Raw genomic sequence first — 23,459 nt, 5'->3', positions numbered from 1 at the left:
CTCTGTCTTTTCCTGTGGAGTCCAAAAAAGGACCAAAGCTGGATTACTGGACACAGCATTCCAAACACCATCTCACAAGTACTACACAAAGAAGAAGGATCATTTTCCCAGACCTGCTGGCTGCACTCTTGCTAACACAGCCCAGGATGCAGTTTGCCTTCTTTGCTACAAGACTTCACTGCTGACACATGCTCATTTCTTGTCTACCTCAATCCCAAAATCTTCTTCTGCAAAGCTGCTTTCTACTCAGTCTGCCCACACTCACCCTTAACACCAGCTGAAGTTATGCCAATCCTAGGATTTTGCATTTGCCTTTGCTAAATGTCATATGGCTTCCATTACCCCTTTTTCTAGTCTATTAAGGTCCCTCTGAACCACAGCACTAGTTTCCACTTCAGATTCTGACACAGTTGCTACACTTGCACTCAGTTCCAGCTTCATTAACCACCTATTAAAGAGAAAGCTCAATAGATGGGTTTGTAAAAGTTTACTTTAGCCAGAATTTGTAGCAAATATTTTCGTTCCGTTGAACAAAAAGGAAATTTCCAGAGGACCTTAAATAATATCAGCTTAAAAAGAAGTTACCTCATTTCAAAAAGAAGAAACCACACTGTGTAATTTCTTCCTATCACCTAGCATTGGGATTTGTTTGATTTAATATATATATACACATACACAGAAATTAACTAAATCAAAACTTCGATTTAATAATGACCCGAAACTAGAAGTTGATTTCATAGACAACTACCAAAATTACTCTGCATGTATTCCTGTCCCTGTAATTGCAGCTTTTATTCAATTTTTAGTTCTCAGTTTCAGATTCTAGATGTAGACTTCTACTCGAAAGTTATGAACACTTAATTTTCTAAAAAGATAAGGTATCAGAAATTTAACATAGTTCGTTTCTTCACTGCACTTCATCTTTCCTACATTTCTCCCAATAAAATTCCAAAAGCACAGGAAAGCCATCGAAATCCTGACAAGCCAGAATTAGCTTCTGGAACAATATGCATTAAAAAAATTCAGGTAAAGAGAAGTTAAATTTAAGAAAGCCATAACAAGGTAAAGTGAGAACTCATTTGTAATCTTACACAAACAGCTGTCACAAATAAGACTTTTTGGACCAGCACTCCATTTGTCTGTGGAAAGAGCACACCTACTCCAGAGTTGCACCAATAATTTAAGAATCACCTGGGTTCCATAAAATGGTTCAGGCACTGAATAATTCGGTATCTAATTTTTACTTATACAAATGCAGAAAGATCAACCACAATAAAGGAAAATGAGATGCAACTGCTTAACGGTATCATGAGATATTCAAGAAAAGAAACAATCATTGTGTGAAATCAGGAGTAAAATACTTTTAGAAAAATGTCAGGACAGACAACCCTGCAGTCTTTCAGTACAAGCCAGATGCAAGTTTAAATGCAAGACAGACCTGAACTTGCATTAATGACTAAAATTTATTTCTATTTTAACTAGTCATAAGCTAGACCAAAAAATTCAGATAAATACTTAGCTATTGAAATACGACATTAATCTAACTTTTCGACTTTTATGTCAACACATTTGCATTAAGGAGATAAAATGTAGTCAGTACAACCACAAATTTGGAGGTTTTTTTTAGGACTGGGAAGGAGGAACAAAATTATGAAGAGCATTTTTAAGTACTTGGAAGGAAAGGAAAAATAGCATTTTCAGCTCTTTGGAACCTGCATCATCCCACCTCCATCCTAGTGATCATCTCTCCTGAAACAAAAGATCATTCATCTGGAGTAGTTCATCTCTGCTCCAGCACCAAACACACACTTCATCAAGTGACAACACACCACCTTTCTCTCTCTCCCCCTTGAGTTCCACCGCTTGCAGTCAGAAAAGCAAGAATTAATATCTTTCCCTTCCACTCTTACGAAAACTTTTCAATTCAGTTAGCAAGCAAAATGCCCAAAAAAAGGCACTGCATGACACCAACTAGATGTCTGCCCTGTCAAGATAATCTAACCATTCTGAAAGCACTCATCTTGTAATCGTTCTGTTTAATGCCAGGAAAACACTTTACCTCTGCACCTTCAAATCAGAAAGGGATCGGAAGGGGATTTTTCAAAACTGTTATTAAGACTAAGAACACCTGATGTCAGTTTGACAGCTCTGAACATTCACCCCAGAAAAACTGAGTTACTCAAGTCATATCATTACCTGTAATTTTGTATCCATATGCAGCCAGCTGTCCAGCCATATATTCACCATCTGAGTTATTGTGAGAACATCCCCATGTACGAATCCAGATTTTCTGAACACCAGGAATAATGCTGTTTAGGAAAAATGAATGAAAAAGGCAAGTTAAAAGATGAACAAGCTTCCCCTTTAAGCCCACTGAACAGACTCAATGAACTGTAATTCTTCAAATATAAAATACGCAACACAAACAGTAACAACTCCAAAACAGCTGAGGAAAACCACTATTATTATGTGATTTTAGTGTAACAGGTATTAGGTCTTGCTGGGATAGAGTCAGCTTTCTTCAGAGCAACCTGTATAGTGCTATGTTTGGTATCTGTGACCAAAGCAGTGTTGATAACACCCCTATGTTTTAGCTGTTGTTGAACTATCCTTGCTTGTTTCCCACTGTGCTCCATCTCACCACAAGTGGGTTGGAGACGGACAACAGGTCGGGAGGAACATGAACAGAACAGCTGACCAAAAGGATAATTCATTTCAGATGACATCATGCTCAGCAATAAAAATTGTGGGTTTGATCTTTCAAAAATAGCCATTGTTCTGACACTGGCTGGGCACCAGTCTGCTTGTGGGAGGTGGCAAATAATCGCTTTTGCATCACTTGAGGTTTTTCCCTACTCTTTCCTTCACTTTAACTGCCTTCATCTCAACCCGCAAGTTTTCTCACTTTCACTCTTCCAATCCTCTCCCTTGTGGTGGAGTCAATCCACAAACAGTTGGAAAACAGTTTGAAAAGAGTTTTAGAATGGAGAAGGTATAAGAGCTGTAGGACAAGAAGGGATTCGGTACACTGTAGTTATGTTAAAGCAAAAACAAAAACCCCAACAAAAACACACAAATAAGCAAATAGTAAACAAAAAAAAACAAGAAAAAAAACAACAAAACTCCAACACCCCTCAACTTTCTGAAAATTATCCTATCTTGTAACAAGTAACCTTCAAGTAATTGCACTGAAATTAGACCACCAGCAAACAAACTGTGAAGAGTTAAACTGCAACCTTTTATATTATGGCACCCACTGGTTGTAGCTCCCTCCATACAAGCCAGCTTTATAAATTCTTAACTTAGTGGCCACCAGCCACACGAATATCTGAAAGCACATATCCCAATCTTTCTGGGCTACAGAAGGAGCATGACAGACATGCAGCCTGGAGATAGCACACACAGTGCCTAAAGAATCAACAAAAAGTTCTGCAAGAAGCTCTCATTGAAATTCCTGGGATAACTGCCAATGAGCTAAAGATGCCAGTACAAGAACACCACACATCCTGGTACACAATGCTTCACCCTGCGTACATCTTTTTTTTTCCTTCCCCTCCACGCTTCTTTTTTTAAAAGATGCTTCCCTTAGCTAGAAATAGAAATTTGTTGATGGAACATTAATGATCATTAAGTGTAAACACAGTGTATCTAGATTTCCTACTGTCTAAACAACACATGCTCAATGTGCTTTCTTGGGTCAAAAACACTAAAACACAGCTTGTTAGATTCATAGTACCTAAATACTTTGGTGCATGACGTGCTAGTGTGAAGTATCTACAGAGCACCAGTTCAGCTGTACATACACTCCTGGCAGACTGGAGCCAATGCACTTTTAGGGGCATTCAGATAAAGATGCATTGTTATGCTTACAAAATCCCTTTTGAACACTAATGAAAAAACAAAATTTAATTTCCCCACAGGAAATTAAATTCCCGTACCTATTTTATTTTCATCTTTATCATAGAGGGAAATTTTATCCACCAACTTGAAACTAATGGAGGAAGAAAGAGGAAAAAAAAATCCAGATCTCAGAAATGCAGTAGAAATTAGAATCAATAAATGAGCTGACCTATACTCTAATCAATTCCACTGCAGCAGAAAGCTGATTCTATTCTTATGGGAATCACAAGTAGGAAAAATGCAAAGATACATTCCATAGTTATTGCATACTATTTCCACTGAAATAAAACAGCAAGCTCAAAAGTTTGAAGTTTCACCGTTTCACTTGCAGGATGTACACACAAAAAGTACAGCCTCTGGAAATTCCAGGTTCCAGAAAACAGGATGAAAGACAAGCAAGGAATATGTAACCTTTGTTAAAGAGGACCGGGTCAGGAATACTTCAGCAAACTGGGCATGCATAAGTCCCTGGGCACTGACGAGATGCATCCACAAGAGAAATATGGATGTACGGGAGATAGTCCAACAAAGGGCCATAAAGACCATTAAGGAACTGGAACATGTCTCATATGAGGCAAGGCTGAGAGTGCTGGGACTATTCTGCCTGGAGAAGGCCCAGAGAGATCTCATCAAAGTATATAAATACCCAAAGGAAGAGTGCAAAGAAGACAGAGCCAGATTCTTTTCAGTGGTGCACAATGACAGGACCAGAGGCAACAGGCACAAACTGAAACACAGGCAGTTCCCTCTGAACATCTGGAAACACCTTTCTCACTTTAAAAATGACCAGCAACTGGCACAAGTTAAGCAGGGAGGTTGCAGAATCTCCATCCCTGGAGATATTCAGAAACTATCTAGTCCAAAAAGCAGTCCTGACCAACCGGCTCTTGGTGGCCCTGCTTGGGCAGGGGGTTTGGACAAGATGACCTTCCAACCTCAACCCTATTGCAGCTCCCAGGATTTTGTTCTTATTTCTCATAAGAGATGCCAAAAGGCTACTCCAGGATTGCTATTTGAAGAGCTCAGATTCTATTTATGTAATTAAGATGAAGCAGACAGTTTTTCAGAAATTTTTTTACATATAAAAGTGTAACAGAAACCATTTTTCCAGTCTGATTATTCCATTCGTCAACATCTCAGTGATTACTGATTTCTACAGAAAATTTACCCAGGAAAATAAATTTGCTTAGGACTTATTACTTATTCTCCCTACGTTTTATGAAGACTATTTTACTCATTTTTATCCTGTGTTCAGATTTATGAGATAATGAGAACTTCCACCTTATTTTTAGAAGCTGACAGTGTGTACAAGCTGCAAGAAAAGTAACAAGATCGGGTCGATGTAAGACTTTACCTGTCACTTGGGGGATCATCTTCTGTCTGAACCTTTTTTTGTGAATTGCGTTTTCGCACTTTTGGAAAAACATTCCTTCTCACAAACTGTCGGTCGTGTGGTTTCACATCTTCTGCTGACACAATGTCTTCAATATCCTCAAGCACTGAATCACAGGCAGCAGGCATCTTCAAGAAGTGTTAGAGAAGGCAGGCATTAGCAAGCATTTGAATACAAATCCAAGGCCCAGGATCTACTGTATATGTTCTCACAAATAAAAGACAGATATATTTCTCATATACATGCAATATATCATACACATGAGGGACTGAGCACATAAAAACTGATATCTATGGAGAGGTACTTTCTGATGCCCTCTTCCCCTGATACCTCAAACACAGGCAGGGAGAGTCACAAATGCCATACAGACTTTTAGGGGCATCAAGCACAGGCAAAGACAAAGCCACAAGCCATATAGACTTTCACAGCCTTTTTAAAATAATCTGTACCTTGTCATCTTCTAGTTCAAAAACCCTTCAGCTCCTCTGACACAACATATCCAAGACACAAGTACTTTTAATCATGTCTGCATCATAATAAAATAATGACTTCATGTTATGTGACGGATGTGCTTCCGCTCACATCACAGAAGAATGAAAGATCCAGAATTTAAGCTCCTGCTTCAGAGGCTGTTGTGGCCCTTTTATTTCTATGCTGAAAACAGGTGCATGGTATTTCTTCAAGACAATATGTCTTCACAGTCTTTTTGAAAACAAACCAAACTGTTTCTACAATTCCTGATCCCACAGGCCTTTCATCTGAACTACCTCATTTGTTAGGACAGCAAAATATTTCTATCTTCAGGTACAAGACGTTAAACCTAACTAATATAAAATAAACAGTTTATAATATGGCTAGTATAATATACTAAAAGATCACTAGAATCTAATTATATTTTCCACAAGGAAGTAAATAAATATGCATATATATCCTCCCAGCAGATGTCAAGATCCAGATTAGTTTTCAGGAACTGAAAAAAAAAAGTTATTTGCTAAAAGAGCCTATAAAAAGTTATTGCATTAAATACACATCTCACACTGGGCTGTGTGTAACTAACTCTTAATTAGAATATAGTCTGATGTACCATTGGAAACCTGGGGTTTTATGTATCTCAACATTTTACAAAGGAAATCATGCAAGGGCATTTCACAGAGTTTACAGGGAAAATACAACACTTTCCTGTCTCACAGAGAAGAACAAAACAACCAAGGCTTTAATTTCTTTAAAACCAGATTTCAGGAACAGAAGATTCACTACTGGCATAAAGATACTTCCAGATGTTGCAAATGAATTATTGCAGAACATAAGAAGTTAAACACCTGTGCATTTCCCAGCATGTGTCCTTCATTCAATCTTTCAAAATATACTTCAAAATAAAACTTCATGTAACCTGAACCAAAACATCTGTGTTTAACTTAAAAAGGAGTAGAATGATGTCACAAAGAGGATGCACGTGCCACAGCTATTTAAGCATTCATCTTGATTAAAATCCCAGGATCTATAAAATAATGCAGCAAAGGATGAACAAAAATAAACTGCCGTGAAAAGTCCAGCAATAAAGGCTATGAGGGGGAGGTGACATCTGTTACACTACTTCATACCAGTGACAGGATGTACAAATAGGTAATGTTATCAACTGAGTACATGGGAGGGAAAAAAAAGTTTTGATTTGTTGTTCTTTTCTCTCTTCCAGAAAAATACCCAATATAATGGAGCAGCTAGCAAAGCAAATAAGCTTAGCTTATTCCAGTGGCCCATGAAAGAAAGAATACAGCCGAATTAAAATTCCTACCTTTTTAAGCGAGGTCTAAATCCTCTTGGATAGGAATCCTGGGGGGGGGGAAACAAAAAAAAAAAGGAAAAAAGACATGGCATGAAGGAGCAAAACTAGAAGACAGAAAACCATGAGTTCACATCATTGTCCAAGAAGCATTCATCCTCCCTTTGCAGAAATATGTTTCTTGCTCAGTGTGACCTCATCTAACTGGGTACATGCACTGACTGGCTGACAAGGTGGAACAAGGAGCCATGCTTTCCCTATCCCCTGAGCAGAGGCACTGTTCTTTTTGTCCTTCTTTTATACAGCCATTTTTGTCAAAGTCAGACATATTTACATTATCTCAGACCTCCTCCAGATTTCCATCTTCAATCAGGAGTTTGAAATTTTGAATGAAAGAAGGGAAAGAGATTAACAGTAAATTTTAGGTAAAGCCACCCACAACTTTTTTTTTTTTTTCAATTACAAACACTGTGAAGTTATTTTAAAACAGATAACTCGATGTCTGCACTAGTGAAATACACATGAAAGAAGCAAATAAATAACTACAGATTCCGGCAGCTATTCTGACAGATTGACTGAAATCAGACGCAAAAACAAAACTAGAAGTTAGTGTATTCTTCTCATAGTACCAAGCTGCACCTACAGAACTTTTCATTTCCCTTTAACAATATGAACGCTAGTAAATAAATAAAAAACCACACAAAAAAACCAAAACAAACAAAAACAAAAACCAAGCCATAATAAGAACGGTTTTAACGCCTTGACACAAACGGAACTCCCCTTGCACCAGCTTATTTCAGTCACCCCTGCTCAACCTCCTTGCACATACCACGGGAGGGCTTTCCACAGAGAACAGTTTCATGCATGTAGAAGACGACTGCTCTTTTCCCTCTATTTACCCACAGGTGTCTCCGGTAAAGCCCGGGGATGAAATCCCGGGGCAGAAGAAAGCAGTAGCGTTAATACACAGCGAGACCAGCTATTATATGTATGTACGTGTACATGTATATGTGTGTATATGTGTGTGCGTATATATATACGTACAAATACAGCCACCCACACGGGCCCACCCCAAGCTCCCAGGGAAAGGCTGGGCAAGGGGCAACCCAGGGGCGAGGGGCGGGCGCCTAGGAAAGGAAAGGGAGAGGGAGAAGGAAGAGAGGGCCCCGTCCGGCTCCGGCCCCGCCACTCACCCGCTCCTCTCCCGGTCTCCGCCATCGCGCCCCGCCCCCGCTGCCCCGCGCGCGCAGCGGCGCCACGACGGCGGCCGGCGGCGGCCACAACAGCGCGGCGAGCGAGGCGCCGCCGCTTCGCCACAAGGCAGCGCCGTCCCTCAGCGGGACAAGCGGAGCGCCTCCCGAATCCCTGGAGGCGCCCACCTCTGTTTTAACTGGGAAATTAGCATCGCGTTTCCAGTTAAACCAGTTGGGATTCTGATGTATCTGATCCAGATGAGTGATGAGCTATTCATTCCTCTTCTGGCCGCAAGGCTTTTTTTTTTTTATTTATTTTATTTTAATTTTAATCGTTAATTTCCTCAAAATGCAATGCTAGTAGCTACTCTTCTGAATAGTCTGAAATATATTGATATTACATATAAAAATATTTAATATGAGATGGCTAAAATTTCTGGCTTTGTTTTCCTCTAATTTCAGGCTAGTAACAACTTTTCTTATTGATATTTAGGAAGCAGATATTATTAAGTGTATAGTGTCCTTGCTGATCAAAGTGCTGTAGCGTGTGGGCATAATATTATTTCCTCATTATTAATATACACAGCTAGCCTAAAAAGATTGTTTACATTGTATCTTTAACACACTTATTTTATTTTCAGATAGTCAGCTTTGGGGTGTAAAAGTCACCATTTCTTGCAATTGCATTTTGAACATTAAGTTGCTCTCTTTAGAAGGAGCCTTTGGAATCATTTTATTCTCCAGATTATAGTATCCCTCGGACTGGAGGGAAAGTGAATGAAAGCCCTGAGTATAACAGGTCTATTGGTCTCCTCGCTGATAAAACTTGGCAACTTCTGCTTATGAATATCCCTTCCCCCTCCTTCTACTTAAAAAACGGTGCTTATTTTATGCCATGCTTATCTGACAGTGTTCACAGGCAAAAAAAAAAAAAAAAAAGTAACAATGAGAACAAAGTAACAGGAGCATTTTGAAGAGGGGAACTGGGACAGAAAGAAATAAGCACTTTGTTTAAATTGGCCTTTAAGAACAAATCTTTCTAGGCAGGACCGAGCACTATTAATATCACTCTGGCTTCATGGTAGAGTCATTCTTACAGCTTAAGATATATTTGCCTTTGAGACTGGTCTTTGTCTAAGCACACAAGTACTTTTCAGAGATACTCTCAGTGAGACACAGTGTGATGTGTAATTTGTTCTTTTTGTGGCACTTTTAGCCCAGAAGAGAATGGAGGAAAACATTTCAAAGTCAGTGGTCAGGTTGATCTATTTCAGACATAGTCCTACACAGTATGGTGTAAGAAGTCCTTACTATGTCAGTAAGTAATGATATCTATATAACCAATCAGTGTCCTACTGAGGTTAGCAATTCTCGTTTTTTCTTTTCAGCTTCCCATATTCAGTTTTCTAAGTGTTTCACATGCAGTCCTTGAATTCAACTTTTCTATTCTGGGAGCATGGCACTGCACTACCTCACAGTTGTCCTGACTAGCCAAGTGTTACCCCTCTGATTAAATGAAACAGGGCAGACACCAGTGCTGGTTTATGGTTGACTAAAAGAGCAAAGCACAGATGGCCTGCGAGACATAACCAAAAATCTCCAAATGGCCAAGACTGACAAACACTGCTCATTAGGGTTAGGCAGTGATCTCCAAGAGCAGCTCCCAAGCAGGAATAACCCATGAGTGCCATACCTAGTGACATAATTAGGCCACGCTGATCAGTTTCAGCGTGATCCAGCAGAGGCTTTACTTTGTCCCGCTGCCAAGAATTCATAATATCAAGCAGTCCTTGTTGCCAGCACAGTTCTGTTCAGTCCTAGCATGTAACCACAACGTGGAAGGCACCCTTCCAGTGCTTTTGAAGCTCACAAATCTAAATTATTTTGTAGCATATTCATAGTAACAAATAAAGCTGCATGCAGGCTGCAGGTAGCACAGCAGGTAGAAAAGAAAGCAGATGATTTCCTACTACCTCCCGATCGCAGGAAGAAAGTTTATCTATACCTACCTGGGAAAACTGCTTTTTAAGTGACAGTGGCTGGCAGTACAACTCCCAGTAGTGGCCTCCATGCTCCAGTGCTCTGAATGTCCAAGGAGCAGCTTCAGAATACATCCTTTCCAAGCTGCCTGCATACCTTACTTCCTGCTCTTCAGGGGTGGTAGAATCGAAGACACCAGCCTTGGGCTGGGGTACCATCTTAAGTCATTACAGGTTTTGCAAGAGTAGGTAGTTGGAAAATATAAAAACTACTAGGAAAATAAAATCCGAATCTAAAATTTAGCTCATGGTTAGTAGGAGATACATCGTTAGCTGTTTTAGAGCAGCTCAACTACAATCTTAAGGGAAGGGAAACAGCCAGGGAGGTGAGGGCTCAATTTTTATATGGCAGCCTTATTCTCTGATAACTAACATGTAGTTCTGGGTAGAAATAAGTGGGAAGGTATTGAGGAAAAAATGGAGAGTCCTAAAATAGATACAAGAAATCAGATTTTTTTTTCTTCTATTCTTGGAATTTAGGAGAATCTGGCTCACTGTTTGTGAGCAACATTCAGCACCACTCAGAATTGGTAACAATCCAGCCTGTTATATGTGAAACTTTCTTCCTGTCAAGTTTTCAAAAGAAGATAGTGGGTTAAGAAACTCCCAGACTTAATAAAGGCAAAGCATTCTGCCGATCATTGCTCAGCTATAGCATAATATCCAGACAGATTTTGCTTCAGCAAGAAAAGCAGAACGGGGAGATGGATTCTACTTGTTTATGCTTTTGTTAGTATCACTCCATTGACTTTGCTATGCAGGCTCTTGGTTCACTTAATCTTGAAAATTGTGGGATCCAGGAACACTAATGGCATTGTGCATTAACTGAGTTACATACAGGGGAAAAGAAAAAGACATATACTGCTAAATTTGATGCTTCTGAACATGTAGCAATATCTCACGCTACAAAAGGTACCTTACATGTCTACTTTCTTTCTACAACAAAATTGTTCATATATGCTTCAAGATCATGATGTAATTTACTCTTTCAGGTGTAAGTCAGAAAGAAGAGAAAGTGATGGTGTCTTGTCACTTGTAGGTGGATGAATTCTTACTGTAGGTTCAAGAGCATGAACCCCCCCTTTTTTTTCCCCCCTTTTTTTTTTTTAACTCTTTTCCTGTGTGTAAAGGAGTAAACAGTTGCCTGTCATTCAGACCAGTTTTGACAGATTTCTCCGAAACCTTTTCCGTCTGCTGGCAGCTAAGGAATTCAGCACAGAGGCCCCAATAAAACCTCCCTGAAACAAATACTTGTACACTGAATAATGTTAAGGTACACCTCAATTCAGGTCAGAGGAGCAGAATTTTAATTTAATTGGCTGGTTTTTTAGCCTGTACCTCAGCACATCCTAACTTTGCAAAGCAGATATAAAAAGCAAAAGAGAGAGAAAATGACACAAAAACTGGCAATTAGTAGCAGATTCTAGGGGCAAATAAGAAAGTGCTTCTGGCAGCTGTAGAACAGAGAAACTGAGAACAGGCCGGGGAGCTATGGCAGATAGGACAGATAGAGATTGTAATTTCTGCTTCAAAGGGAGATCAGAGAACACAGTCCTCTAGCCCTCCTTTATTATTTATTAGGAATATACACAGGATCTTTGCAATCTTCCTTTCAGTACTTTCTCCTACATGCAGAAGTTAGAATATGTACAGGTGCATAGTGAGAAAATAGTAGCTTCTCCTAGTGTGCAGAAGTTGACAAGACACATAAGGCTTGCTCAGAAGTGCAACATTTAAGCAATCAACCATTTACTTTGATTTTATGGATGGCCATGTATCTAGAAAGGTGCAGCACCAAGACCAGAAAGGATGTACAAGTTTGTAAATGTATGTCTGGTGCAAGAGATTGTTGGTGGTGACTCAAGAAAACAGAAATTCTTTTCAGAGCTATTATCAGGAAACTTTTGGAGAATTATCAGTAGGAAGGTCAAGCAGAACTGCATCGATGTGATTTAATCCTAAAATAACACAATTTCTATGAAGTTTGCAAGAAGTCTGTTTCTGACTCATATGGGAGGAGAGGGGATAAATAAAAATAAACTTGTGTTATCCCAACCTCTGGATTTCCTACTGTGTCTCTGTACATGTGTCTTTTATTCTTGTTTCACTCTGGCTTAAAAAAAACACGATAAACTTATCGTTGGCATAATAAAAAATGGGATTGAGACTATCTGGTGTCAAATGAGTGTGAGCTGTAATAACGAAAATAGGAACAGGTTTCAAGAAACAGCATGATAGGTACCAAGAGTAAGAAGAATTTAAATAGGTGTACACAAATCTAAACTCTTTAAAAAACTCCTTTTTATTGATTCATTACCATACAAAATTTATTCAAATTACATCCATTTGAAGTGGTAAGATCACAGCTAGAGAACAGGTCACCCTTTAATAAATCTATTTACAAAACTCACCATAAAAGCTATTTTTGTTGGTTTTTTTCTTTTTGTTTTTTTACAGTATTTTACAGGTTTGTGGTTTTGTTTTTTTTTTAAACTAGCATACAATGCAAAGCTAAATTAGATTAGTATTTCATTTGTACAAAAAAAAAAGATGGTCTGCATTAGTCTTCATTTTCTCTTCCCTCGCAAAAGTGCCCCTTTGTCTCACAAAATCTTCGTGCTCACACAACTTTTATTTTCCTCTTCCACAAGACAAAAAACTTTAAATACTACAATTTTATTTACAGATCCACATCTAAAAAAACTCTTAAAAAATTACAAACCAGCTAGAAAATATTCTGGCAGTGTTTACAAATTAATTCTATTGTACAAAACTGCTAGATAACTAAAGTGTGAGTTGAGAACATATATCAAATTAAATACAACTGCTGAATGATCTATGCAAACATTTGTACATATAAACACACACTTAACACTGTTTAACAGTTCTTTATGTGTTGCCCTTTATACATGTTATATTCCAAAACTCACACAGTCATACAGTTTTCTTATTAGTACTGTGACTTCTTGCCTTTTCATGTGTGAGCTTTCATAGCAGCAACTCAACGGTACCAGAAAACCTGCATACATAATATTCTACTACAGTACAAATAGTACTAATTTTCTGAGTATGTCAGATAAGCACAACAGTAATGCAAAAAAAAAAAAGGATTATATGGGCATCATCTAATCAACATTACATTAATTTAGCCCAGGACATGGCAAAATATTTTACACTCAAGAAAAAAAAAAATTATTTAAGACTTCTTAGAATTCCTCTGACGTTCAAAAAATAAATATTGGTACTATACTATACTAGCAAAGATCTTCAAAAAATAAATGCAATTCAGTTGATGTGGTACTTACAGTTATGTACTTTGGAAAAAAATTAGTTCCATTTTGCTGGCGAAGAGAATTATAAAAAGCTGTAAGCAGAGGAAGCTAACCCACTGAGATAAATATGATATATATTGAACAAACAAAGCTTGGCATAAGTGTTTTCCATAGAGGAAAAAACCCACAGTGCATCTCTAGTAGGCACTTAACACGAAGCCCCACTTAGTACCACAAAAATTCATGTACCAGTTCTAATGCACACTGGGGGCAGTAAAATCGAACTGTGCATCTTCGTTCTAGTTTAAAAAAAAACAACCAACAAAAACTACTTTCACACACACACACACGCACAAGCATTTTTAAAAATCTCTTATTACTACAAGAAGTGGCAGAACTTTATACTTTTCAATATTTGCAATATACACTACATTTACAGTGTATTTTTTTATTAAAAGCTTTTAAGGACATAAGTATTTGACCTCATAATGAGACATATACACAGCTCAAAATGAGCATTATGACAGCAATTTAAACATTCCCACAAGTATCTGAAGAATCCCATTTCACTCTTTCGCATTACTTCATATACACGTTCACTGCATGTACAATCCACGTTGTGACACTCAAAAGACATGCATTCTCTGCAGAAGGCACGACCTGAAATACTATTATAAAATTGTTATTGAGGACTAAACCAGTTCGTTGAGCCCTTCTCCATAAGCCCACTTGTCACAGTAAGCAGAGACTGGGGGAGTGTGAAGACAAAAGATTTATGGTCACCTGCTTGCACCTGCTGACTCGCAAGGCACTGGAGCTCAGGGTCAAGGAGAAGGCTTTGCTGTAAAAGCCTTCACTTGTCTATAGCATTTTAGGGAGTTTTCAATTAAAATATCAGCACTGTTCAAGAGCCTAGTTTATTTAATAATGCTATTTTATGGTAAGTGGAGGACAACTCTGAATGACAGCAGGTTTTTTGATTCCATTAAAAACATGGTTTAGATAAGGACAGCATTTAAGACAATCAGCTGTATATAAATTCATCCACCAATGAAGGAAGCTTCTCTAAATCATAAGCATCAAAGAGGTCACTGATGCCTTCTTCATCCCCAAGGCTCAGCAAATAATCTTCCTGAAGCAGAGGAGGCAGCAAATTCACAAATGGTCCTTCAAAGTTTGAGGGAATTTGGTCCTCGGTCTGCTGTAAAAGGTTGGCTGGAGAAGCCAATGGAGAGATTGTTGCCATATTTACTGAGCAGTCACCTTGTCCTGAGTTAGCAGAAGCCACTTCTGTAAGAGGAGGGAGAAAAAAAATAAAAGATATCAACTTTAATCTCAACAGAAGTATCAAAATTTCTATCAGACCAAACAAAATAACCACTGCATAAAGGACCTTTCATAAAGCCTCATTTCAAGAAAAAAAAAAATGGTCTCTATAAAATTTCTAGCTTGTTTTTGATATGTCACAAAGGGCTTCTCAAAAATGATCATTTTGCTATCATCTCTGATTTTTCTATTAAAAATTATTTTAAAATATTTAAACAACTACAGGGGGAGTAAATCAAGAATAGTGAGATGCCCATTTTTCAGTGGCATTTATAGTCAAAAGTGAAAGCTTTCTAGGAAACAGATGTCTTTAATGATACAGTGTAGCTGCATATACATATACACAGAGATTTCTGCCTCTTGTTTTGAGGTTAATCTTTACTGCTACAGTCCTATTTGAAAATGCAAAAGGAACAAAATTGGTTTTTTCTTCATTATTGCATAAACTTTGGTTACCTATGATAACTTTGGTTACATATGCAAATAGGAAGCTTACTTTAAACAACTGATGGAGAGAAAAACGTATTTCCCGCTACATAGACCAGAAATGCACAGTGAAACATCGGTACCTCAGTTCTTCACTTCTCAGAAAAATAAAGCCAAAAAATAAGAGTCACATATCTAAAGTTCAAAATGAAATCTTGAATGTGAGCTTGAAGGAAGGCCTTTAGTATTACGAAGAAATAATTTTTACCTTTGGAAATGGTTTTGGAAATATTTCCGTTGTGGTCCTGACTATAGGTTTTCATTGGACTGAGGGCATCATTTTCCTCTGGGCACAGATAAACTTCAATAGGTCCTTGAGTACTAGATAAATGTATCAATGCACTCTGCTAACAAAACAAACATCAGTAAGGTGTTATAACAATGAACAGAACAGAATACTGATGATACTGAGTAAATTCTTACTGGAGTGTCAGTGTTTGAATACATTTTTTACTAATCAAAAGAACCTGAAAAGAACCCCAAGCCTTTTTTTCACAATGTGAAAAATTAGGCTGATGTATCTTGTTGACTAGAAGACAAAATAAAAGCTTTTTCCACTGTCTGTAGTGCACAAATCTCAAAAGCCCACCATTTTGTGTGGTGTATCATAATGAGGGACTTATAAAGGATTGAACTCCTAACACTTTTTTACAGCCACAATAACCTGGAGCATTTTGATGGAATGGAACTGTGGGAAGCAAGTCACAGGTTTTATTATTATTCATAACAATAATATTGGATGTAGTTGTGTAAATGTTTCTGCTTTTAAAGGATGCCAAAACATCTTTTCCACTCCCCCAAAAACCTTCAGCACTTATTCATACTGAACTCAAACATCTATATGCAAGTTCACCTATTTATCAGGAAACATTTCCAAACAACAAAAGAACCCCCAAACCAGATGCCTTTTCTTCATCCAAAATTATTTAAGTCCTTCTGCCCTCTGAAGGCAGTGATTTTGACGGTGGTTCTGAATAACAGGATCTGCTAATTCGTCGCAGAAAGCTACGTTTTTCTTACCTTTTGCACATTGATTCAATAAACCAACATGACATACCTAGGCATAGAAAACCTGCAAAGTTGCTCTTTGTGTTATGATGGAAAATCATAAATTACTCTGGTTGCAAATAAACCTGCTCCTGGTGTTTTGCATTAATAGTTTTCTAAAAAGCACGAACACAGGCATTATATACCTCTTCGCAGACTTGTTTCAAATACATCTTATTGTGCCCTTTGACAAAATGTTCCTCATATTATTTGTGTTCTGACAGTTATGTAACATAATAGACAGCATTTACAAACATGGAGAACACCAACTGAACAGGGATTCCCTGGGGCAGAGAAAACAGTTAAGAGTACTTAGGGCAATGTTATAGATAATTAGAAAAAAGGAGATGGGAAGAGCAGGAGTTGAAAAAAGGTACTCTTGAGTGACTGAGGTACGCAAAAAAAGGACACTGAAATGTAACTGCAAATGACAGAAAGAAAGAAGACTTTACTGCCTGAAGCTGAAAATTAAATGAATAAGTCGGGTATAGAGGATAAGGGAGGTCTAAGAACTAATTTTAATGATGGTGTGCATCTCTCTCTGCCTGCCTGATTTCACTGAATTAAAAATCAAAGCATAATGCCCAGGGGAAAGAAACAGGAAAGCTAACAATGATAATAGTATATATTTATGGATATTGATAAAAGATATCCCATTGCAGCAAAATGATTGCCCATTGCAGCAAAATGATTTATTCTTCCTAAACCTGCACCTAGGTTCAAAGGGGAAACTAAGGACAAAGGAAGAGAAAATAAAAAAAAGGATGGAAACTTGCCTAAGCAAGTGCAGAATAATCTTAGGAAAAGAAGTGACAGGGAATCTGGAGTCTGCTGAGTCTCAATAGGTATTGCTGAGTTCACTGGCCCAGTGGTAGGGATGAAGGAGCAACGCAGAGAGGTATGAACAAGATACAGTGGTGTTTGGGGAGTTAGCCCCATCTCTAGTTGCTCCTTGAGTGAAGAAATTAGGTATATTTTTTGAATCTCTAAACCAGCAGCTTGTGAAATTTATTCATGTTTGCCCAACATATTTGGGTCTATCTCATCAAGTGAGAATTAAAATAAAGCAAAGATGATGATGATGGAAGAAGGAAGGGCAAGAATGCATCCTAGGAGTAAAACACAAGTTTCTACAATAACTGTAATACTTCAGAAAAGAAAATCCTACATTAAAACATATGTTTCAAAAAATTAGGATATCAGTAATATGAGTCATCAATATGCTTAAGGCATTGAGTTATCCATGAACTTTTAAACTAAAACAACAAAGCTGAATTTCCAAAAATTTTACATGGTTACAAACCAAGGAAATTTCACTTGTCAAGGAAGAGCTTTTCTTCATATAGAGTATGGCAAAAGAAAACATCTCTAAATTTTGTAAGTAAGATGAATATAGGATGGTATGTCTGGGCATCAGATACCACAGGAAGACTCAAGACACACTTGCTCCATCTATAGAAAAATTATATGTAACATGGCAGACAGTTCCAGGTTCTTCTTACCTCCACTGGGTCAGGCACTTCAAGTCTTGTTTCTGGAGGAGCTTTCACAACTATAACAGTTTGGTCTTTAAGGCCACTAATTTTTCGAATATCTTGATACGTCACATAAGCTAATGTAATCAATGTTAAGGAACTTTCCAACCCAGATTACAGTACATTCAGATTATTAGAAGAGGCAGAAGTCTTTGAATTATTTTTCCATTTTCTCATAGCTACATTGCTCTTAGCCCAAGGTTTTCTGTTCTCTACCTTGTGATTGCCATGACACCCTGTGAGAACTTTCCTTCAATGTAACAGCTAGGGCCACTACTAAGGGAACAAAAGGGATTCTCCACGCTAAGTGCCTCTCTCCTCCTTTACACAGTTAAAACTACATAAGCTAAAGCTCAACAATCTGAAATCAGTCACAGACAGCATAAAGCAAAAATTCTTATGCACTTGCTGTCAAAGTGCGGAGAACTGAAAATCACAGGAAAAATGTACAGGAATTACAGATGTGTGCTACAGAAGCGCATACCCAATATCATAAAATGGTTTGGGTTGGAAGAGGCCTCAAAGATCCTTTAGTTCCAACCCCTCTGCCACCAGACCAAGTTGCTCAGAGACCCACTTAACCTGGCCTTGAAACACTTTCAGGGATAGGGCATCCACTACTTCTCCAGGCAACCTGTTCCAGTGCCTCACCACACTCTCAGTAAAGAATTTCTTCCTAATATCTCATCTAAACCAGCCCTCTTTCAGGTAAAGCCATTCCCCCTTGTCCTGTCACTATATGCCCTCGTAAAAAGTCCCTCTCCAGCCCTCCTGCAAGCCCCTTTCAGGTACTGGAAGGTGCTTTAAGGTCTCCCTGAGGTCTTCTCTTCTCCAGGCTGACAAAAAGCATGATTTCATTTTAAATTTGAGGGAATTCATAAAAGTAAGTATATAACACATACCACATATATAGAAACATATAAATGTATAAATATTTACACAGCATTCATATGTTTATATACTAATTTATATTATATAAAATTCCTTTAAAAACCTGTTTAAACAACTACTTTAAATCTCTAGACAGTGCAGAAGGTCAATTTCTGTATAAGCACGGAATGAATATGAATATGTTGCTGTTCAACATGTATTTGTCAAAATCATCATGAATGTTTTGGTGGGTTACTGCACAGTGATGCCTCACATACTGATTCATGTAACAGAGGTGCTTTGGCTGGGAAAAGAACTATGACATGGCCATGATCACAGGCAAGTGCTTCCAGCTCTTTAGTTTTGTTGTCTGTGAGGTATCTAGCACAACTTTTATGCCATAAACGTAAAAGCCTCACTTATTATACTTTTTTGGGGGTGTAAATGTGTACTGTTACTGTGCAGTACAGCAAGACAGACTGCTCAAAGCTTAAACTACCAATACATCTTCCATCTATCTCAGACCAAACAGGTCAAGAGGCAAAATGACAGGTCATCTTTCACCCAAATGGCTTTTATCAAGGCTTTTACTGTTTGTTTAGTAAGGTTTGCAAAGGCAGAGTACAAATTACAGCAGCAGTGACTGTCACTATACGAACAAAGGAAAGAATTTTATAGTTTTCAAATAATCCTCACCACTCCAGCTAAGGGCTCCCTCATGCTAATGCTGGGCATAAACTAAAACATTCAAGGTAGCAACCAGTTACTTTCCGATTCTCTTTATCAGGGAGACAAGGAAGCACACTACCTAATGGTGAAGTAAAAGAAAAAAGACTTTCAAAAGCAGAAACTTTGCCTGTAGCAATTAATGAAAGGAAGAATCTTCTCGGTTCCATGAGTATTCAGCAGGTCATCTCATGTCAGACTTCAGTGAGGTGAGCCTAAGACAATACTCAGATTCATCTCCAGGTTTCACACTTACACATTCCTTTCTCAACAATCACTAGTATTATCAGAGTCGCAGAGGCATTTGGGAAACACGCTCCCCTAAATCCAAAAGCACGAGGCCAACACAGTGCTAATGCTGATCCCTCCTCGCCTATCCCCATGGCAGCCAACAACGGCTGGGCCGGGATCTCTACTACAGCAATCAGCACCACAAAACCAGGGAATTGTAATGCTCCATTTCCTCTGGCTTACATCTCTTCGTGGATCATGCTCGTAGCTGAAGGCAGCACTTACCCTAGTTCCTATGCCATTTGTGGTGATCTTTGGTTATATCTCAAAATGTCTATGAAATTCAGCCAAAAGGCAATGTTCACATAGTTTGTATACTTTTTACTGGTACTCCCACAGTTATTTCCTATCCTCCAGAACAGAGAATAAGTTCACCTTATTAGATACTCTTTAAAAACTACTCATTACATAAAGTAATAAGTTTTCACATCAGCGTTTAATAAAATGCTTTCTTGTGTTGCTAATAGGTGGGAAATTAGTGAAAAGGTGAACTGGTTAATTATAAAGGGTATTAACAGCCAAAATGAGTCATATGAACCTTATGCAATTGAGTATTGCTATTACATTAAATAATTCAGACTAAAACAGACATATTGAGACCTCATAAAACCTTTCTCTATGACATTCTATTATAAGATTGTCGACCCAGAGGAATCTGAAAATTTGTGGCAAGTTTCAGACTAAACCGAATCCCAACTTTATTTTCCTCTCTGTGCCTGTAATTTATATACACATCAGCTTAAAATAAAATAAAAAAATAAAAAATTAAGTAATGACTAGAGAACTCTGTTACCCTACCAAAGACTTTCTCTTCATGTCTTTATAATTTCTGAACACATAAAACTGGGGTTTGCTCTAGGCTCAAAATACTTGAAAAAAAACTAAAGGGCTATTAGATATTTTCACTCATTAATTAGTTAGATTCTTGGTTATACTCTATGTGAACAGAACAGAAATGTTAACAGTCTCCATCATACACCATCCTTTCTTCTTTTTTTTAACATTCCAGAAGCATTACAGGTGCAAGTTGCTTAAGTAATTTTATATCAAAATACATTAAAACCTATTGGCCATCTTCTTGAAACTTCTGATGCTTTCTATCACACTAAATAGAGGACTTCTCCCAGTATTGCTGGGCACAGCAAGGAGATTGACCACCTTTGAAGTTTTGGGAAAAAGGATATCTCTGATTTTCTGAGTCCTCCGTTAGCAGCTTGAGGTCCAGGGTGCAGCTTTGGATTAGCTCATCCAGTTTTTTCTCTTCCTGAGTCAGTTCCGTCACCTCCTTTGTGAGGCCTTGACGCTGTGCCAGCATGCCACCATCCTCTGACAGACTGCAGCCCCTACAGATATAAAAAAGGAAGACAACCCTTTCAGCATTTGTAAAATTTGGTCCTATACTATGGAAAAGGGGAGAGGCAGGGTGTGACAGTAAAAATCAAGTTCTTAGTGCTTTCTCTCCAAACCCACCCATAGCGAATCAACATAAACTATGCTTTCCAGAAGTGAATGAGTCAATCCAGTATTCAGACAGGTTTCTAATTTCCATGACAAATGCTTTTTACACACTTTTCTTAACAGAAAAAGAAAACTTTATCCTAGTGGAAGGCATTTCAGATGACTCCTTGGAGGAAAGTGTTAGAATGGAAGGTGGGAGAAGAAAAACACTGCTGCACTGTGACAGTGAAATCAGCCAGCAGGGATGGAAAAGGATAATGAATACTTACATCCACTGAATGTTGTTTTTGGATTTTTTCTTAATGAGATGGATGCCTTCCAGTACGTTGGTGATATCATAAATCCTCCTTTTTTGCACCTTGAGGACCTCTGCTGCTCTGTTCAAATCTAAGACCCCATCAGGAGACTGGCTCAGCAACTGAATGAACTTCTTTGTAAGAAGGCCAAGTGATGTATCATACCGAGTCTTTTCTGAAGGAGATTTTGGAGCTTGGAAAGAAAACAAAACAAAACAAAAAGTTAAATCAGTTTTTCTCTGGTTTTGGTTCTGAAAGCAGCATCCAGAAACGAAAGGATATATATTACAGGTACATCTTTCATTTTTACTAAAGAAATCTCTCAAACCTCTGCGTTAAAACACAACTTACCACTACATATTTATTTGTATTTCAAGATGTACTTTTCCAAAAGTCACAGGTACATGAGCAAACATATATATTTTTTAAATGCAAATATTTCCATTAGTTCGACAGATACATATAGCAATATTCTACTTAGGCTTTCACTATGTGAATTTGTAATAGTATTTTTTAGTATGTAATTATCCTGGCAGCAAAACCAAAAAAAACCCCCTATGACTCTCCTTCATCAGGCTGATAGCCAGCTTTCATCAAGGTTTGATTTCCCCCCTTTCTAAATTAGAAGTCAGCAAGTGTCTTGGACCTTACTGGGCAACTCATGGTTTCCATGCACAAAGGCAGCATCGATATACTTTTAAACTTTTAAATACTTGGATTGGAATGATTTCTAATTCTAAATGTTTCAGGCCTTTCTGTCAAAGTAAATAAGCCACCATTATTACAAGTCTGCTGGGCTGGTATATCTCAAACCCTTCATTTGCTCCCAGTATTATGAAGGATGGATTTTAGGCTGATCTGGTGATCTTCATGTTTTCAAGCATTGGGTCACACATTAAACTGCACAAGTCAGTCAAAACTGAAATCCTACCTGAGAGTGAACCTTTAGACTACACTGAAATATTTTGAAGAATATGATGGCTTTTCAATGAAAACCAAGACACTGCATGTTTGCAAAGAGAACCAGCTAGCTGTGTTTCCTTCTTGGGTAGATTCAAGGCTTGTTTGCACTGGGAAATGGAAGAAGATTCATAGAAAGGCTTGGGTTGGAAACAATCTTCAAGATCATCCAGTTCCAACTCCCCTGCCATAGGCAGGAACACCTTCCACTACACCAGGTTGCTCAGAGCCCCATCCCGCCCGGCCTTGAAACACTTCCAGGGATGGGGCATCCACAGCTTCTCTGGGCAACCTGTTCCAGTGCCTCACCATCCTCCGAGTAAAGAATTTCTTCCTAACATCTAATCTAAATCTCATTCACATCCACACGTGATCTTGTGGATTTATAGTAGAGTGGTTGCTTTGTTTGTTTTTCTTTGGGGTTTGGAATAGAGTAAGAGGATCAGAGTGATAAGGGCAAGAGGTTACTTGACCCCCACCTTAAATGGCACACATCATGTTCTTTGTACAGCCTTATCCACACTGCAGCAGCATCCTGTGCACCAAACAGTACTGAATTTCTATGAGAATCCACTTCAATTTAATATAGACTTCATTTAGTTTAATGAAGTGCAGTTTAATTAAAACAACTGTGGTTGTTTAACTTCTTTGCTTTAACGCTGTACCTTCAACTAATTTCACTTCTCCTATTTGCCTCAATAGAAACAAGTAGGCTGGTGAGGAGAGAGAAATATGTACCCCTTTGCGTTTCTTGCTCTCCAATCACTACCATTGCTGCCCCAGTCCTCTTCTTTCCCTATTTGCCTCCCTCTGCCAGCCTAATTCTCCTGCTGAAATCCTCCAAACAAGATAGCAATGCTACAGCCCCCAGCTCCTGCTGCAAGAAA

General features: G+C 38.3%; 2 protein-coding genes across 4 annotated transcripts in view; both read right to left on the bottom strand.

Annotated features, from left to right (window-relative positions):
* CDKAL1 (CDK5 regulatory subunit associated protein 1 like 1) overlaps positions 1–8,356 on the bottom strand; it is a 411,527-nt gene extending 403,171 nt beyond the window's left edge. Inside the window, exons 1-4 of the mRNA XM_064665704.1 lie at positions 8,267–8,356; positions 7,086–7,123; positions 5,255–5,421; positions 2,197–2,309 (exon numbers count right to left, since the gene is read on the bottom strand). Of these exons, the coding sequence (XP_064521774.1) occupies positions 2,197–2,309; positions 5,255–5,421 (280 nt within the window). The 5' untranslated portion in view covers positions 7,086–7,123; positions 8,267–8,356. The remainder of the gene's footprint in view (positions 1–2,196; positions 2,310–5,254; positions 5,422–7,085; positions 7,124–8,266) is intronic.
* Positions 8,357–12,584: 4,228 nt separating this feature from the next.
* E2F3 (E2F transcription factor 3) overlaps positions 12,585–23,459 on the bottom strand; it is a 45,187-nt gene continuing 34,312 nt past the window's right edge. For 2 of the 3 annotated variants that reach the window (XM_064665675.1, XM_064665691.1), the window contains exons 3-7: positions 21,586–21,805; positions 21,043–21,201; positions 17,939–18,053; positions 15,598–15,736; positions 12,585–14,867 (exon numbers count right to left, since the gene is read on the bottom strand). In XM_064665675.1, the coding sequence (XP_064521745.1) occupies positions 14,602–14,867; positions 15,598–15,736; positions 17,939–18,053; positions 21,043–21,201; positions 21,586–21,805 (899 nt within the window). In that variant the 3' untranslated portion in view covers positions 12,585–14,601. The remainder of the gene's footprint in view (positions 14,868–15,597; positions 15,737–17,938; positions 18,054–21,042; positions 21,202–21,585; positions 21,806–23,459) is intronic. The other variant, XM_064665683.1, reaches the window with a different exon arrangement.

The sequence above is a fragment of the Pseudopipra pipra genome, chromosome 1, assembly GCF_036250125.1.
Source record: "Pseudopipra pipra isolate bDixPip1 chromosome 1, bDixPip1.hap1, whole genome shotgun sequence".
NCBI lineage: Eukaryota > Metazoa > Chordata > Aves > Passeriformes > Pipridae > Pseudopipra > Pseudopipra pipra.
This window is presented reverse-complemented; position numbering and strand designations above follow the sequence as displayed.